This window comes from Arabidopsis lyrata (assembly GCF_000004255.2).
Source record: "Arabidopsis lyrata subsp. lyrata unplaced genomic scaffold ARALYscaffold_2, whole genome shotgun sequence".
NCBI classification, from domain to species: Eukaryota; Viridiplantae; Streptophyta; class Magnoliopsida; order Brassicales; family Brassicaceae; genus Arabidopsis; species Arabidopsis lyrata.
Window position 1 is genome coordinate 12,983,759 of NW_003302554.1, and position 19,446 is coordinate 13,003,204.

At 34.7% G+C, this 19,446-nt stretch overlaps 3 protein-coding genes across 4 annotated transcripts; 2 read left to right on the top strand and 1 right to left on the bottom strand.

The window, feature by feature from the left end:
* Window positions 1–872: 872 nt before the first annotated feature.
* On the top strand, window positions 873–2,836 carry LOC9324717 (protein AE7). Of its 2 annotated transcripts, none has more exons than XM_021010000.1 (6): window positions 873–988; window positions 1,238–1,372; window positions 1,717–1,822; window positions 1,905–2,004; window positions 2,380–2,425; window positions 2,538–2,836. In XM_021010000.1, the coding sequence occupies exons 2-6, from the start codon at window positions 1,249–1,251 to the stop codon at window positions 2,633–2,635; spliced, it is 474 nt and encodes a 157-aa protein (XP_020865659.1). In that variant the 5' UTR covers window positions 873–988; window positions 1,238–1,248; the 3' UTR covers window positions 2,636–2,836. The 2 variants fall into 2 exon arrangements, with proteins under 2 accessions (XP_020865659.1, XP_020865660.1); XM_021010001.1 differs by lacking the exon at window positions 873–988 and adding an exon at window positions 1,002–1,135.
* A 2,577-nt stretch (window positions 2,837–5,413) lies between these two features.
* LOC9323241 (transcription factor MYB62) lies at window positions 5,414–7,024 on the top strand. The gene is made up of 3 exons (XM_002887130.2): window positions 5,414–5,917; window positions 6,010–6,139; window positions 6,218–7,024. Exons 1-3 carry the CDS (start codon window positions 5,764–5,766, stop codon window positions 6,789–6,791), a joined length of 858 nt encoding a protein of 285 aa, XP_002887176.1. The 5' UTR covers window positions 5,414–5,763; the 3' UTR covers window positions 6,792–7,024.
* Window positions 7,025–9,736: 2,712 nt separating this feature from the next.
* Window positions 9,737–15,735, bottom strand: LOC9323242 (glutamine--tRNA ligase, cytoplasmic). The gene is given in 22 exon segments (XM_021034252.1): window positions 9,737–11,279; window positions 11,368–11,497; window positions 11,579–11,668; window positions 11,760–11,868; window positions 11,938–12,038; window positions 12,137–12,332; window positions 12,427–12,563; window positions 12,655–12,786; window positions 12,949–13,047; window positions 13,141–13,338; window positions 13,441–13,527; window positions 13,609–13,699; window positions 13,781–13,836; window positions 13,960–13,984; window positions 13,986–14,110; window positions 14,380–14,463; window positions 14,555–14,662; window positions 14,769–14,830; window positions 14,923–15,018; window positions 15,113–15,278; window positions 15,361–15,411; window positions 15,509–15,735. Coding segments are annotated over 22 exon segments (2,337 nt in total). The 5' UTR covers window positions 15,608–15,735; the 3' UTR covers window positions 9,737–11,184.
* Window positions 15,736–19,446: the final 3,711 nt, after the last annotated feature.

The following is a 19,446-nucleotide window of genomic DNA, read 5'->3' on the forward strand; positions in this document are numbered from 1 at the left end:
GTAGGGCGAGTCAAAACATCAGCTGATTCGTCCAATTGACCCGACCTATTCATCCAACCAAAGGTAGAGCGAGTCAAAACATCTGCTGATTCGTCCAGTTGACCCGCCCTATTCACCCGACCAAAGGAAGGGCGAGTCAAACCATCTGCTGATCTGTCCAATCCACTCAACCTATCCACCGACCAAATCTGAAAACCAAACAAACAACATTTCCGCTCTACCTAAGAATAAGTTTCGGAAATCTTTAGTGTACTATTTGTTCTTGTGGATCGACCCTGTATATATTACATTGCGGTTAAGTGTATCAGATAATTACTCGAGCAATTAAGTACTTAGTTTTCATCTTAATTTTGTTGTTAGTTTAAGGAACATGCAACTATCTATTATAGTTTAACTTTTGTGAAAGAATGTACATCAAATACACTTATTAATATTTATAAAAAAAATATTATAGATATGGGATGCAAATATTTGTGGTGAATAATTATATAATATTCTTTGTCAAAAATTTTGGTAAAGCATATTAACTAATTGTTTAGAGTCCATAAATACGTTTTTACCTTCAAAGTTCAAAGAATAAATAAAATATAGATCGAGATCAAATATCTCCCGTATTTTAAAATATTAAATTACAATGTTAAAAGTAAATAACGAAACAAAATTGTCCCATATAAAAACTATATTATAAGCATTTTTTATAAGATCAATATTTTGTTAGGCTTATTTTTAATCATATTTGTAGATTTTAACTTAACAAAATATAAATTTTATAATCTATACTTTATATATATATATATCAATATGTGAATATTATATATTGTCGAAAAATGATGATTTACGATAAATAGAGTTATGACGATAATTAGCTATCATATAGAGGATTTGGAAAACCAAAAAGAAATTAGCACCATCATCATCTCGCGCTGTTCTTATTGGATCATAGTATTCTAAATTGGCGGCGAGGTTTTCTTCAATCCTTATCGTACTCGTAAGCCTATATACTAGCTTTTTGACCTACCTCCGATTTTCTTTTCGTTTCTTACAAATTTTGCAAAATTGAAAATCTTTGCCTCTCTCTTGTTCCCTAATCGAATCAAAGCTGAAAACTTTGCTGATTAATTGATTTTGGATTCCGGTATATGTCTTTCTTTAGTTTTCAATTCGCTGCTTGCTTCTTCCCTGGAAATTTAGGGTTTTGTGAAGCTTTCTGCTTTGACGAGTTGATTAATTTTGGCAGGGGAGAAGAAAATGGTAACTGGGTTGATTAATGAGAACCCAATCATTTACCCGAAGAAAGAGAGGCGTCTTCGTACTGATTCAAGCACTACCGATGAGTTTACACCAGAACCAATTGATCAACTTGAGATTTTTGATATCCTTAATTTTGGGAATTGCAATCCTTTTGTTGTGTGTGTTTGTTTCGATGCCATTATCGTCTTAGCAGTCAAGTAGGTAGTGGGAACAACTTGACATGCTTATTAAGGTGTTTAGATATCATGAATCTTTTGTTCTCGTATGCATATCGATATCTTTTCGAAGTAGGTTTTGGAGAAACTAGACTTGCTTCTTAGCTTGAATCATGTTCTTTATGCTGAATTTCTCATAAGAGTGTGTAATATCCGTCTGGTAATTTACAAAAAAATTGAATCTTTGTGTTAGTTGATATAGAAAGATATTGGATTATCTCTTCTTTTTTTTTTCCTTGACAATACACAAATCATATAAGAGATATCAAGGATCCAGAGCATCCTAATACTCTGGAAGATCTCAGAGTTGTTACAGAAGACTCAGTTGAAGTGGATGATGAGAACAGTTATGTTAGGTACATGTTGGGATTTAACGTTTTTGTATGGGTTTTAGTGTTCCTTTGAGCCAATCTGTTGAGCTGTGACGTTTCTTTTCAGGGTTACGTTCACTCCAACTGTGGAACATTGTAGTATGGCAACCGTTATCGGTCTTTGTGTCCGCGTGAAACTTCTGCGAAGCCTTCCTTCTCGATACAAGGTACAAAGCTTTCTGATACTTTTTGTTTTCTTTGTTTCTGTGGTTCTGTATTCCTGCGTATTTTGAGCATTGTCAATATGATCTACTGAGCTCATATCTGCCTTTCGCATTATTGAGACTAGTTTGAACATAATTGGACATTTGGCATTCATCAAGTATTGCACTAATTAAACATTCAACGACACATTCTCCTTGTGATATGTGAGGCATATAACCATTTTCTTGTTTCATTCTTTAATCAACTGTTCTTGATACTTGCTAAGAGAAATATAGATCTAGCCTGTTGTACTAAATGTCATTATGACTGCCTTAAAAGTACACACGACAGAATTTGTTATGTGCCTCAATCTTCTGAAACAACTCTATATTTTTCAGATTGATATACGGGTGGCGCCTGGTTCTCATGCAACAGAGGATGCATGTATGTCATTTTTCAATATGTCTATCCATCTTTTTTGGTATGCGTGTTTTGCTTTACATCGATTGTACTTCTTTTAGACATGATGTCTGGTTTCTTGGTCTTTAAAATGCAGTGAATAAACAACTAAACGATAAAGAACGTGTGGCGGCTGCACTAGAGAATCCGAACCTCGTGGAGATGGTCGATGAATGCCTGCCATCAGAAGAGTGAATTGCTTTTATTTTCTTGTGAGCAAGTAATTTACACAAGCCTGGTGGTCTCAGTTTACACTATCAATACATGTCTCTGTTTTATTTGCAAAGATTTTGATCCATCACATCGACTAGGACTGCATTGTAATTCTTACTCTGATTTCAAGTTTGTTCTCAATCATTTCAATAAAGTCTCGATAACAATTTCTTTTTACTAAAAGTTGAAGTGTCATTTCGATTTCATAGTCCATATACATCAAGTTGGGTACTTCATTATCTCTCTTTCTCCATCTAAATCTAAATGCATTATTACATAGTCAGCAACTTGTTTATGAAGCAAAAAGCTGTCTATGTGAACTGTGGGAATTTATCCTCTTCTTCTAAGACCTATTTGCTATACGAAGAAGGAAACTATGATAGTGAGATGGATATTTTTGGAAAGGATATGTAAAACTTGTTACACACTCGTTCTTTTTGTGTCCCAACTTTTCGATTATCCAGAATATACGATGTGTATTGTTTCGTTGTACAATGTATGGACTCGAATCTTACTTTAACAAGAATCTTGTATATAGCAACTTGGTCTCAAGATCAACCTAGTTGCATAACTCGTAAGGTTTCGATAGAATCTTGCAATCATCTTTATCTTGTACTACCTATGTTTCTATTTAGTTGTGTACTTAACAATTTTGACACATAAATTAAGAAATCAATTTTGACACATAACTCGAAACAATTTTTTAAATATGTTTATTATCTATTTATAAACAATTCAACCAATGAAAAAACAAACGTCAGAATTTCAAGAGTCAAAAATAAGAAAAAAATAATAAATATTACATTGAAATTTGAAAGAAAAAAAAACAAATAAAAAGAAACAAATTTATTTTACTTAAACTACGTACACTTATTAAGAAACAGAGAGTATATGTTGACGAACTCGAGAAACATGTAACAATCAATTATCATCGTTCTTATGTAGTCTCGTGATTTGTATTATTGTCCTCGTTCATCGTTATGCTATAACTAGGGTTTTAAATTTAAAAATATGCGTATGTGAGTTGTAGACGACTAAAAATATTTTTTAAAAAAATTTGTTTACGTTAGTCCAATTCGATTGATAATATATTTTCATGAAATGAATTTAATTGTAATTCTATAGAACAAAAATGAGTGTTACTAATACTGTAGTAACAATTTATTAAAATGTCATTGTTTTTTTTTTTTAATGTCATTGTTGATTATATAATAAGAGGATAATGAAGACACAAATGTCAAATCGACTTTGTTTTCTTTATTCCTGGTCTTTAGGCTTTATTTACAATTTTTTTTGGTTTCTTGGGAGTTATCATCTTCAAAAGATTGGTTTGAACAGTAAATAAGAGTTATTTAGCAGTACCATAGGTTTTATAATACATGCACATAGACATTTTTGACTTGCCGATCTAAAGCGACACGACCCTTCCTTATTTTTCCAAATTTATTATTTGTTTAACAAAATAGTTTCAAATACAATATGAGCTAATGAAAACTGATATAGGAAGAGGAATCTTTGAATATTCAAAGTTTGAAAGGATAATATGCTAATACTAAGTCGGCATAAATTAGCTGGCTTCTAGAAATTGTCGTTAAAAATAGCTGTCTTCTAGTTTTACCATTTACATCAAAGTTGCAATTTATATCATTCTAAAAGTTGTGTAAATCTGATATTTGTCAGTGATCATATACTGTTTTTCTTTTCACAATAACAATCTTAGATAAGTGAAAAGCATTTAGTTTTTTTTTTTTTTTCTTCTTTTTGCTTCACAACAACATGTAACATACGGATGATGATACATCGACCACAGTCTACTCAACTAAAAGTCTTGACTCTTGATCAAACATTCGGAGTGTTTGTTCCTATTTTTGGATTGTTTTGGTTCAAATTTTTATTTAATCAATAATTTGTGGGACAATGATTTATTAAGTTTTGTAATATTTTGTTTGGCTCGAATAAGAACATGTATGATTCTTCCTATACCAATGATTATGTTATGGCCTAGACACTAGGTTAATTAAACATCAATATTAACTTATTAAGTAACGTTATCAAATAGAAAAACCAAAATTTTTATAAAACTAAAGATAATTTTAGAAGTAGAAGAAAGAAAAATGACTACAATACAGAGGTATGAGTTAAAATGAATTCTTTGGCATATCATGAAAATGACTATTGTAAACTTTTTCTGTATAGTTAATTTTTAGTATTTAAGAATCTAAATCGTACTTTCTTCTTCCAAAATTCTGTTCCATATTCTTTTCACGTGAACATCTAATCCATATAGTTATATCACCAAAATTCCATTTCTGTTTCATCGTCACATAAAAAAAGTTAATGAAACTGTATCGATATATTCTATGCTTCTAATGAATTATATACTTGGACCAGGGTTCATCGCAGGATTCGACTAATCCAAATATAAACAAACTTTTTTTTAAGAAAGTCATATTTGGTTGTATTATATAACTGAAACCAAAACCAGATGATTTCAAAAAAAATGTTTGCATATATACAAATGTGTTGGCTGTTGAATTATGGTAGCTCGAAAAATATTTTTTAGAAATTTGCATAAGATTAAAACAGAGACGCGATTAAGAAAATGTCAATGACATATTTTGCGATAACAATAAAATGAATTAAAACATGTTTTTCATTAATATAGTTATTATCTAAACGAACTTTTATTTTTGTTACATAACACAAACTCGACTGAAAACAGAGGGACTAGGTAATCTATTACTCTTATGAAAGAGAGAATGTATAAATGTTCTTGACAATGTTTAAAAAAATTAATCTTTTTTATGAGTTAAAACGAGAAGCTACTAATTCAGAAATATATTTACTTTAATTTGGAAACGTGTGATAATAAATTTTTCATTGGAAAAAAGGCAAGCTGATGGCTAAAGTAACAACATTTTCCAATACAACGAGTCTATAAATTCCCAAGAACCTGTGGATTCACTTTCACTTCTCAAAGCACCTAAAAGTCTCTCTATCTCTATGACTCTATCTCTCTCTGTATACAGTCATGCATGCATAGAGCTTAAAAGATACGAAAACCCACAAAACAAAGTAGAGAAACATTAGTTAAGAAATTGAAAATAAGGATGGAAAATTCAATGAAGAAGAAGAACTTCACTAAAGAAAGTGAAGAGGCAGAGCTGAGAAGAGGGCCTTGGACTTTGGAGGAAGACACTCTTCTCACTAATTACATTCTCCATAACGGTGAAGGTCGTTGGAATTACGTCGCTAAATGTGCTGGTAATTAATCAAGAACTTGATATTGATTCTTTAATTAGAGATTATATATCTCAATTTAATATAATCTTTTTCTTTAACAAAAATGAGAACAGGGCTAAAGAGAACTGGAAAAAGTTGTAGATTGAGATGGTTAAATTACTTGAAACCCGACATAAGACGAGGGAATCTAACTCCTCAAGAACAACTTTTAATCCTTGAGCTTCACTCTAAATGGGGTAATAGGTGAGGGATGAGTCGCTTTCATATCTCAAAACTCTTTTGTTTTTTATCCTGTTTCTAAACGAATATTTGTTTTCTAAGGTGGTCCAAGATTGCACAGTACTTGCCAGGAAGAACTGACAACGAGATCAAGAACTATTGGAGAACAAGAGTTCAAAAACAAGCTCGACAACTCAACATCGAATCTAACAGCGACAAGTTCTTTGACGCTGTTCGTAGTTTTTGGGTCCCTAGATTGATCGAGAAGATGGAACAAAACTCATCCACAACTACTACTTATTGTTGTCCCCAAAACAACAACAACTCTCTTAATCTTCCTTCTCAATCTCACGACTCCATGAATATGCAAAAAGATATAGATTACTCCGGTTTCAGCAACATAGACGGTTCTTCTTCAACTTCTACTTTCATGTCTCATCTAACGACAGTTCCACACTCTATGGATCAAAACAACACCAATATCATCGATGTCTCGATGTGTTTCCATGAAGGTAATGTTCAAGAATTGGGAGGTTATGTCCCTGGCATGGAGGATTACATGGTAAACTCGGACATCTCAATGGAATGCCACATGGCAGATGATTATTCAGCGTACGAGGATGTTACACAAGATCCCATGTGGAATGTGGATGACATTTGGCAGTTTAGGGACTAATTAAGTCGTCAAGAGATGAGATGGTAGAGCCTACCACTATGGTTTTATTTTTATGTACTAAAATACTTTGTCATTTAAGTAAGCAAAAAGTTTCGAACCTTTTTGCCCATATTATTTCGGGTTGGAGATTAGAACATTTTAAATTTGTATCTTCTTTGTTGCGAGTACTTGAATACTACTAAGTCGTTGGATAAATATTTATAATGATAGTTTGTAATACAAGTCTTTGAATTCATAAAACCTTGTATCAATGTATGGAATTTATGAAGTTTGAAACTTTAATCATATTGTTTTAGGATTGGAGATTAAAAGATATTAAATTAGTCTCAACTTTTTGTCACTAAATACTCAAAATACTACTATACTTTCCGTTTTAGTTGATGAAAAAACTCGTTTGATAATTATTTGTAATTACTGGTTTGTTTGTTATATAAGTCTTTGAATTCATGAAATCTTGTATCAGTGTATGGAATTTATGAACTAGCCAGGTCAACTTTATACATGACACGTTTTACTAAACTTAAAGAGTAAAAATAGTAAAGGGTAGTCTCTTGTCTTGAAATCTTTGGGACTTGTGTGGATTTTAGTGAAAAGAGAACATGAGAACCTATCTAATCTCACCTCAACAGGTGAAAGAACCCAAAAGCTAGGAGGGACGATCTATCCCAAGATATTAAAATGATGGGGATAGAGACATGTTCATCTGTCTTTTCACCAAATTTGATGTGTTTCTTTGGAAGACCGTTGACGATATTACAGGATAGCTGGCTTGATTGACATAAATCGTTTTTGTGAAATCAAAAAATCATCATAAAAAAAAAGTTAATCAGAGTACTGATTCTTGAATGCTCTTACATAAAGTTTATTTAGCATTTAGCCAAACCATATATAGTTAATTTCCATACAAAAGATCATTTATATGATAGATTTTTTGGATCGCACTCTTTATTTATAAATTCTATATATCCCAATGCCTTATTGTTTTTGTATACCAGCAGTAATCAATGTTGGTTCAAGAAGATAATAGAGACAAAGGACCTATCAATTATAATTATCCAAAAGGGCTTTAACTAAAATGATAGAGAAAGGTGACTTTGGAGAAGTCTTGTTAATGGGATCGAATTATTGGAGGTCACTTCAAAAGCCTTTCATAAGTACATGGAAACTCCACAATGATTTGAACCCAAAGGTACCACTAAAAGTTGGAACAAACATTGATGCACTTTTGAGAGGTCATGAACGATAGATCACACTCATTGTGCATGTAAATTTTTAATGGGAAAGTCGGCCATTTCATACCGACCTATATTCAAGTGTTCAATTCATACCTAACAGTTTCTTATCTGCTAAAATATATTCAATCTTTTTAAAAATTCAAATTTCATACCTGAATTTACCAAGGACGTGAATTGTATGACATCGTTGCCATGTCATCATCACCTTAAAAATTCAAGAAATTTGAATTTTTTAAAAGATTGAGTATATTTTAGCACATAAAAAACTGTTAAGTATGAATTGAACACTTGAATTTATGTCGGGTATGAAATGGCCGACTTTCCTTAAAGTTTAATGTTACTTTTTAGAATAATGAACAAATTGTTTTTTCTACATAAAAGATATATTATTTCAGAAAGAAAAAATAGATTTTCATATAAAAAAAAAAAACAGATTCCTTGTGGACGCGAAATTATAATATTGTGACTTAAGATAAATATCTAAAACTGGTGGATAAACGCCAAATACTTTTAGAAAAGACATGAGTAACGTGGACCCAATTTGATAAGAAACATTACTGTATAGGTCAAATATTCATTAATTACGGATATTGTTAGTTGCAATTTGTTTTAAGACTATAATTCACCCGGCCAAATCATTTCTTTGCATCTTACAATTTTATTTTATATAATGCTCAATATGTACTGGAAATTTTATCCCATAAATTCATGTTTTCCCAACTCAACAACAGCAACCACATTTACTTTAATGACTGTAATAGAAAGATGTTGTGGAGGACAAAATAAAAGATCAAACCACCTTTTAAGAAAATGTTTTGGAAACAAATAAAATGAAGTCATGTTTGGTCTATATATATCACCAATGCTTAATCTTTATTTTGTCTGGATAGTTTGATTATCTGCGGATTGGTATATACAACCAGATAGTGAGACCAAACCTAAATCTTAAAATAATCAAGCTCAAATCAAGATCGTCGTAGAACCGTATTAGCTTGTTAAGGTCGAGATAGGCCAAAATAACATTCCTAGTGCTATATTGATTTCATTAGAAAGACCAAAAATAAACAGAATTTGGAGATGCACAGAAATGAGGTGTCGAAATTTATGAATTCGAAATCGATAGTTCCATCGGTTTAACCCGAAAAGAAAATCGGGAGAAAATACCAAATATTTCAGTTCGTATGAAAGATTAATTTACCATGTTCTAATCTTTGGTTTGAAGAAACTATGAGTTTTAAAAGTCGATACGTTTTGGTTAGATATACTACAAATTATGGTGAAGTAGAGTGGCACTGTTATATTAATGTTGATATGGTTAGGTAGGTTAGTATGAAAGACTAGAGAAAGTCAAAAGTCAAGATGATTGTTTAAGAAGAGACACCAACTTAAGAACACCAGCTGGTTTGGTTCATGAAACACGACATTTACAACAAAAGTTATGACCATCTCTTAAAGCAAACAGTGTTATTTTGGCACCAAATCTTAGAACCACACGTTACACGTATTACGCATATATATGCTCATTTTCTTGTTCTGTGTTTCCAAGATCATCTTGTTCACATTCTTCAAACAAATTAAATCCTCACTTCCATAACTATTCAAAATCAAATTTAGTCAAACGTAAGACATGAAGAAATTCTCATGTTTCGGCTAATAGTGAACCAACCTCGTATCTCACATGTCGACTGTGTATTAGCAACGTGCATTTGTGAAGATACACAAAGATGCCATTATAAATTAACTCGTGATTGATAATGTTTTTCCATATATATTACATCATTGTCATGTTAAAACTTAAAAGCTATCTAATTTTTAATTCTGTTCTAAATGATGATTTTATCGTTTACGAACATTTTTTTTTTATACTATATAGACACGATTCCTCATACGATTCTACAAACGAACAATTCTATCAACACTACAAGCATGAATACAATTGATAATTTTACATTTATACAAAAATCATGCCAAACGGCTCTATGTGCACCATTCGAGAAATATTGTTAAATTTTGTGTCTATTAATATGTAATAGTTTGCATTCTTAAAAATTATATATACTCCAAATTATTTGGTGTAGAAATACTAAACTTTTGGGTAGCTACTGGACCATATATATGGTCTCAAAAATATATTTTTTAAAACATGTAACATGCGATATTCATACTTTAAAAGAAAATTCTTTCATATATATCGGACCGATATTTTGGAGATAAAACATTCTTTTGGGTCTAGTTATCCTGATATCATCATGTGAAAAAATTGTACTATCCCATTTTGAAAAAAAAAAAAAAAAAGTAAAGAACAATCATAGAAGGATAAGTGATGCCATATGCACTTCTGCACTAATACACATGTAGAGAGCATAGAATCAAGTCTAGTGAAGGAGTACAATAACGTCAGCAGCATTATCCTTAAATCCAAAAGGCAAATGGCACCTTATTCCTTCCTAAATCGAGTAATCTTTCCATGTGCCTCTATGATTCTTTGAAGAATATTCATACACAATAAATGCCACATTCGTCGAACCAATTATTAAACTTTTGAGCAATGTAGAGGTAGAAAATAAGATTGAATGATGTCGATGGAGTTAAAAAAAAGCAGAGTGAAAAAAAGTAAGATAGCACAATACAACAATCTCTTTCAAATTTTTGAGTCAATCAAAATCACATGCGTGAAAAGACTAAACTCTCTTTAGTCTCTTACCACAAAGCTTTCGGCCACTTTGTAGGACAGTAAGTATCAACATCACACTATAGCAGATAGAGAAAGAGTCTTCCAATGGTTATGGTTCGTGTATGTCGACGAGCTAAAATTTTTGACCAATGACTTTCACAAACTCTAATGCACTTAAAATTCAAGATGATGATGAACAAAATAGCAAAGGTAAGAAAAGTTGTTGCATTCCGTGCGTATCAAGCCAATCAAAATTGTTGTCCAAAATGTTGTGACCTTCACCTTTTTTTAAAATTGTTGAAAATTGAAATTGTGTTAAAAAAATATTTGTATAAACAACAATTTTTAGTAAACAATCAAAATTTGGTGATCATCAATATGTAACTATTACTCTAAAACAGAATTTTAAAAAAAAAAATTTGTTGGCCCTAAACCCTAATCATTTTATTAATCCGCTAGTCGTCCAGACCGGGCCTGACTGTTCTCACTTTCCAGGTTTACTAGAACTTTCTTTCAGTGTGACTGTCCGGTTAAAGACTAGCTTTTCTGGGGTAGAATCTTTGTCAACCACAAAATAACCTGTTAAGAAACACACCCATTTATCATCTATCTCTTGATTTCAATAAACAATCGAAAAAGGAAACACTTGGGATGTTTTGATATTTACCTAGTCTCTCGAACTGGAATTTTTCCCCAAGGGCAGCTTCTTTAAGTGTTGGTACAGCAAAAGCATCTGAAACTACCAGTCTGGAGTTTGTGTTAATGTCGTCGAGCCAATTCTCTAGTTCTCCCGGGTTCTGTATATTGTTTTAAGACAGCATAAGGTGACAACTCTGTCCAATGATCCATGAAACAAAAGAAACAGAGAAATCGCGTACCTCTGAATAAAATAATTTGTCAAATAGCCGAACTTCGACCTTTAATGGCTCTTTTCCAGGGGCGGGTTCAGCGACCCAGTGTAAAAATCCCTGCCAAAGAAATCACTCTTTATATCAAACACGAATAAAAAAAAAGGGGCTTTTAAGAGGGTAAAGATCTATCTAGTGTTGTTAGAAGAACCTTTTTTGGTATCGTTTTCTTTTCAGGATCATACTCTGCGTGGATCTCAACAACAGTTTCATTGTCATCAGCAAGAACAACATCAGTGCATTTGATAGGGAAACCATGTCTGCAAAACAGGAACCATATTAGTTACTTCAAGAAAGCTGCATTTGTCTCTTTGTTGCGCTGCATTTACCTTAGCATGACTGTTTTACCAGGGGCAAGCCCATAGTAATCTTTTGAATCTTTCAATCGAAAATCGCCTCGTTCAATGTATACAACTCTAGAGAAAGGAACCTATAAGAAACAAAACCAAAAAAAAAATTAATACAAGAACCAAAACAAAAAAGGTGACATTCACATCATGTGTCGAGTTCTTAAAACAGAGTTCTCACCTTGTAGAAGGATGAGGGGTCGTTACTCTTATTTTCGGGCCATATTTTTGCATCAAGCTCTATGACCTTATCGGATTCCATATTGGTGATGACCACCTTAAGGGGATGAACCACCACCATGGTTCGCGGAGCAGTTTCATGCAACTCCACTCTAATATGACTCTCAAGGCGATTCATATTTATTATACTACCATCACTGCAGTATATACAATTGATGGCTTATTAAAACAAAATAACTAGGATAAGTAAGAATTAGTAATGAAATAAACCAGCTAGCCACATAAATGAACCTTCTGGTAATGCCAATTCCTTTTATAAAATCATTGATCGCGGTTGGAGTCACACCCCTCCGTCTCAAACCAGCAAGTGTCATCAGACGCGGATCATCCCAACCATCGACATGCTTGTCTGTCACAATTTGATTCAACTACAACAAAATAATACAATTAGGATGATTCTCTAGAACATAAAACCTTCATACTTGTTAATGAATGTATCAGGTTCCAATTTTGACCAACCTTATGCTTTGACATCATGGTGTTTGTTATATTCAACCGTGAATATTCCCACACATGAGGCATGTAGAGTCCCAAAGAATGTAATAGCCAGTAGTAAGAAGCACGTCGAGTTTCAAATTCGAGTGTACATAGCTACATAACATATACACATAAGAATATATCAGAGATGCAAATAAAATTTTGATGGTCTTGGAAGTAAAAGGTGAGCCATTCTTGCATCATTTCAAGATCGAAACTTAAAAACAACTCGTACCGCAATGAAATAGAACGAAGTTTTTAGAAAAAAAGACTAACCGAATGTGTTATATTCTCAAGAGAATCAACAATGCAATGAGCATAATCATAGCTTGGGTAGATGCACCATTTGTCACCGGCATGTGGATGAGGCGTAAACTGCAAACAATATAATGAACACGTCAAATCACCAACCGAAACATGAAAAGAGAATTTGGATTATGCAACAAGAGATTAATATTTTTCACTTGCCTTTATACGATATGCAATAAGATCATACATATTAAAGTTATCATTCTGCATATTCATTTTCATTCGTAGCGTCGCCTTCCCTTCTTCGAACAATCCTCGTTTCATTTCGTCAAAAAGTTTCAGAGATTCTTCAATAGGCCTGTCTCTCCAAGGGCTGTTCATTTTCTTCTCTCTGTACTCTTTTACCTCTTCTCCAGTCTTAAATCACAAAACAATATACTGTTAGGATCAGTTCTACGCAGATTTCGATACCGAACCATGTTAAGAATCCACTATCAGATAAAATTAGTTCGGTTCTACCTGGTGATCAACATATGCATGGCCTCTCCGGATCAACTCCACTGCCAAGTCATACAACTTTTGGAAATAATCACTAGTGTATGTAATCTACAAGAAAAATAAAGGTACATGTGAGACAACTTTGAACAGAGTAATACTTAGCTTCTGTGCATATAAAGATGATAATACCTTGAAGGGTTTCCAACCCATCCAGTTAACAATTTCTTCAATGTGAGTAATATACTCACTTTTTTCGGCCTCCGGATTTGTATCGTCAAACCTGAGAAATCATGTGTTGAAAACAATGCTAAGCAATGTTTTTATAAAAGAAAAAACCATGCCACAAGCCAAGAAATCTTACCGTAAATAACAGCAACCACCTCGGTCCTTTGCAAGACCAAAATTAACATACATAGCCTGAAAGTAACACATTGTTTATCACAATATAACCAAAAACATGTTGGTCTTACCAAGCATATATACAACATTATCCCCATTAGAAAGTATCTAAAACCTCATTCATATATATATAGACTTTACCTTAGCATGTCCGATATGAAGATATGTTCGGTTCAGGTGGGAAGCGGGTGTAAACGTTCCCTCCAGTCACCTTCAAATGTTTATCAAGAAGTTCTCTAGTATTACTATATCTAAGAACAGAACCGTCACTGAAAGAAACCTCTGTGTGAACCTGATGGAAATAATTATAACAAGGTTACAACAAAATTGCTTTTGTCAAAATTCTTTCATCAATATACACATTAATATCTTTCATCTTATATTGAAAAAAACATTTTCAACAGTTTATAAGCAGCTTTGTTCCACATCACCACCATAAGAACTCATAAGTCATAAAAAAATATACGTTCTATTCATGTCCTTATGCAACTACTACTTGGATGTAAGGACGAAAATACAAATGTAAGTGTGCAAAGGAACCTTCATAGAAAAAGTTATTACCTTAATATTATGCTCTGGCTTAGGGAATATGGAAAAGGAATTGAGCTCCTCTTCAGATGGCTTCGAAGCAACTTCCGCAGGAGCCTTCTTTCCCGAAAATTAAGACACAAATATGAAAACATATAAACTCGCAATTTAAACCATTAAGAAAAACCATAAGATTAGCTACACTCACCTCAACTTTGGCAGGCTTCTCCTTTTTCTCCTTCTTTTTAACCGGTTTCTCATTATCCGCAGCTGTTCTCTCACCAAGCAATTCATACATTTTTTCACCTATGACTTTCTGTCACACAAAAATCTCAATCAGGAAATCGAAGATCGGTATTTTGGCTACCAAAAAACAACAGAAAAACCATCATGTTCCAACCAAGAAAACTGAATTTGCTAACCTGTACAATCCGAGGATCTGCCCAAGGTAACTTTTTCAAGACATCTCCCAATAATTTACCCTCTACAAAAAACATAGATGCATCACATTGTGTGAAAAAAAAAACGTTGAATAGGAGAACAACGATATCTTGGACAACGATGTAAAGAGCTAACCACTAGTTCGGTATCGCTTCTCCAATATTGAGTTCATGTTCTCTTCAAAGATTTTACTAACAGTTTTTTCAATATCTTCTGCTAAAACTTCAACCCCTGTTCCAACAAAATAATGAAGCTATCAACTTCAAGTTGTCACTAACTCAATACACCATTCAAGCTAAAGATTGCATCGAAAATTATTACGTACCAACACCACATGCTTCTTCAAATTCATTCATGTTGAAGTCTTTAGATTCAATATCTTCAAAATACTTAATTGCAGCATTCCTCTGGGCTGGTAACTTAAAGGACATGATGCATTTGATCAACTTTGAATGATGCATACGAGCACTTATAGGAAGCCTAGTTGCAACCTACCACAACATTATACGTTTCTAACATTATTGGCTAACACAATCAAGTAATTTAGGGTTTAAGAATCAGAGAATAACTCACAGAGTAAAGTAGATTCCCAGTTGTTTTGTCACATCCATCACACACACCAGCCTGTACACAAATGACAAACCCTAAGTCAATAGAATTCGATCAAGTAATAAGTAAGTAAGTAGCTATTGTTATGGTGATAAAAGAGATAGTTTTTGACCTCGTAGATGATGGCGGTTAGATCGGACGTCAGCTCGTTGTCGTCGATTGTTTTTCTTGCGGTTTTATTATCCAAACCAATCTTGAGAAAGAGCTCCATAGAAATTTGGTTATTCGTATTTTTATGTAGTTTTAAAACCAAAAATTGCTTCTGATCAGTTCTCAGTTCTCACAACACACAATCTTTTCCCAGAGATTTCTCTCAAAATTAACAGCAACATAAATTTTAGGTAACTTGTATAAAAAATACTGCCTTTTTATTCTCTATTTGTGAACCCTCGCCGTTCTCTGCATCTCCTCATGGGCTTCTTGGGTTTATTCTACTAATCATGGGCTTCTTGGGTTTATTCAATTATATTCTATTACGTAATGGGTTTTAAGTTTTAACCGGTTTGGGCTGTAAATATTCAACAAATATTTATGCAAACAAATTAGACATTTGAACAAATACTATCGCAAACTTTGTTTTAGGTTTCTAAACCCATCGCAAAAAAAAAAATTGAAAAGAATCGCTGAAAGAAAAAAAAAAATGGGCCAGACTTAACAAATACATTCACAAATACATTCACAACAACGTATCAACTTTTTTTGTATAATGCAACAGTTCACCTGAACAAGACGCTAGCATGATTACCAATTTACCATTCAAAACCAAAATCAATTTAAAATATAACAAAATCAAAGATGCTTCTCTAGATCTTGTACGTTGTTCTCAAATCTTTCGGTTAGAGATCGGATCAAACCCCAAAACACATGCTCGCTAGTCGCATTTGTATAATCAATAACTGCTAAAGAGATTATTATAGTCACGTACGTGATCTATATTCTCTTCACATGATTAGAGAAAATGACTTCATTTATAATGGTGTCGCCAGCAATAAGTATTCATTTTATATATAGATGCAAGTATTATTGATCCAACGATTGATCTTAAATTATATATACAAAATATTTCAGATCATTGGGCGACTTTATAGCTGCAATGTATCAAATCAGAAAACGTGCATTGCTGATTAAATTTTCTTTTTAATATGTGGTTAAATTTTTCTTAGTGGATATTTTTACTGTCCTTTACAGACATATCTATGTAATAGTGAAAAATATATTAAAATATCTGAGAGATATGATATGGCAATGATCAAGTACAATGTATCAAATGATACCCTTGGTTATTAATAATTGTGGTACTATGTAGATTCAAATGCAGACAGTCAGACACTATTATCAGATGTCATTTCCAACAAAAAGGTGAAAGATAAATAGAAGGAATCACTAGGTGATCATATTATATTACTTACTTTGAAATTCTACTACCAAAGAAGAAATAAATAGTTACTACCAAAAACAAAAGTTTAAAATGAAATTGATGTTACGAAAGTCAAAAAAACATTTGTGTAACACCCCGGCCGGTTTCAAGAGTGTGGTGGTGCATGCAGAGAGGTGAATGTGGTGGTGTATGCAGAGAAGTTTATATGAATTGATTTGGCCACCTATGTCACCAAAGTGCACATTTCTTTTCGGTCAACCGTCCTGAGATAACTCCACAGTTAAACGTGCTTAGGGTAGAGTAGTTTCAGGATGAGTGACCTTCCGGGAAGTGATTGTCGGAACTGTGTGAGTGAGGATAACACACAAGAAAAGATCATGGGGTGATTTGTAGGGTCGGTAACAAATCTTTAAAGCCTCCCGGCCGTCGGACAGGGGTGGACCCATGGACCCGAGAGAAGATGTGGGACCTACAGATAGGGACGGTCGGGGCATTACAATTTGCCTATATAACTTAATATGGAGTTCATTATCATTATTTTTTACTGTAAATTTTATCTATATTTTCAGTTGTAAAATACACAATTCTACCACGAAAAGTATCGTACAGCCTCTATTATACTCTCTTCCCCTACATTTTTATCTCCTTCATATTATTTACACTATTATCTTCTTTGGAAGATGAAAAGAACAAGAATCAATAGATTATCTAATTTATTTATGATACAATTGAAGTTTTTTTCCGGATGTTGATACACGAATCACACAAGTACGAAATAGGGTTTCTCTAGGGAAGTAAAAAGAATCTCCCAAAACAATTTGAGCCGAGAGTACAAATGGCGTTAGGCGAGCCGAAATGAATGACTTCGGATTAAAGATTTCAGGTCGTTGATGAGGCCGAACTGTTGGTCGTATTCCGAGCTGAATGAAGCTTGAGGTCGCTTTCCTTTTCTAGACTGAGATCGCTCTTCGTATCCTAGCCGAGTTCTTCGTGTCCTAGCCGAGTTTTTCGTGTCCTAGTCGAGCTCTTCGTGTCCTTGCCGTGTCAGCGTGATTTTCGATGGATGTGACAGGACTGGTTGTCCTTCTTTTATAACCCTGCTGGGTAGGGCATACCCTGACGGTTTTTACCGGTTCTGCCCTTGAATATGGCGACGTGGCGGGCCTATGAGGCGGTGATATTGCTTGGGCTTTATCGTTTCTGGGCCTGGGTCTCTCCGAAACCTTTTTTTGGAGCGGGCTTCCTTTCTTGAATTGGGCCTTGTATCCCAATCGGTGTGGACTTGTTTAGACAAATTTTCCAGCTCGCACAGAAATTCTCGAATGTCAGCGAGATAAATTGCGAGCCATTATCGGTGATGATTTCGTATGGAAGGCCGTGTCGGCATATTATATATTTCCAAACGAAGTTCTGGACATCCTTGGCTCGTATTGCCGCGTACGATTCGGCTTCCACCCATTTAGTAAAGTAATCCGTCATGACTAGAATGAACCGTTTTTGTCTGGAGGCCGGTAGCGGGCCGACGATATCCATGGCCCACCTCATGAACGGATATGGTGCCGCACCGACCTTGAGTAGTTCGGTTGGTCGATGAATCGAGGGCGCGTGTCTTTGAGATTGGTCGCACTTAGCCGCGAAGTCCTTACAGTCCGATATCATGGTCGGCCAATAGAAACCTAGCTTTTTGATTTGTAATGCGAGAGCTCGTCCGCCGGAGTGGTTGCCGCCGGCCCCCATGTGTGTTTCCTTCATTATTTCTGCGATATCCTCGCCGTGTAGGCAGTTCAGCCATGCTCCGGTTGCGCTGAGCTTTAGGAGGCAATTTTCCAAGGTCGTGTACTTTGCGGCTTTGATGCGTAATCGACGTGCTGCCCATTTATCCGTTGGGACCGTTCCGTCGGTGAGGAAATCGCGTATTTCGACCCGCCAGTCGGTTGGGTCGGCTGCGTCTGGATCGTGATTTGTTCCGACGAAATTGACAATATCGATTGCTTCGATGCTTGGTCGGTCTACGCTTTCCACCGGGATAACACGTCGAAGGTCGGAGTCCGACGTGGATGCTAATGCGGCGAGAGCGTCAGCCGGCGCGTTATCTCCTCGTGGGATTTTGGTTAGTTCGAAATGTGTAAACTGTGAGGATAACTTCTTGACGACCTTGAGGTACGCCTCCATAGTGTCGGTTTTGGCTTCGTATTCACCGCTAAATTGATTTGCGACGAGCTGTGAGTCCACGTATGCTTGGACTCGTTTGATCTTCATTCCTAGAGCGAGACGTAGACCGGCAATGAGTGCTTCGTATTCGGAGACATTATTTGTTGCCGTGAAGCGCAGACGAAACGATTGCTCGATTATTTCCCCGGTTGGTGAGACCAGTCGTATGCCGATGCCAGAGCCATGCGATGACGAGGACCCGTCGGCGTACAGCGTCCAGACGCCGTTCTGAGGGTCACCTGGCTCGGGGTCGCCGCTTAGGTTTTTCGGAATGAGCGGTAGTTCAATAAGGAAGTCGGCTAACACTTGCGATTTCATTGCTGGTCGGGTCCTGAAGTCCATATCGTATTCGCTGAGCTCGATTGCCCATTTAGCCATTCTCTCGGACTGGCTCGGACTGTGTAGGGCGGTTCGTAGTGGTTGGTCTGTGAGAACGGCGATTGTGTGGGATTGAAAGCAGG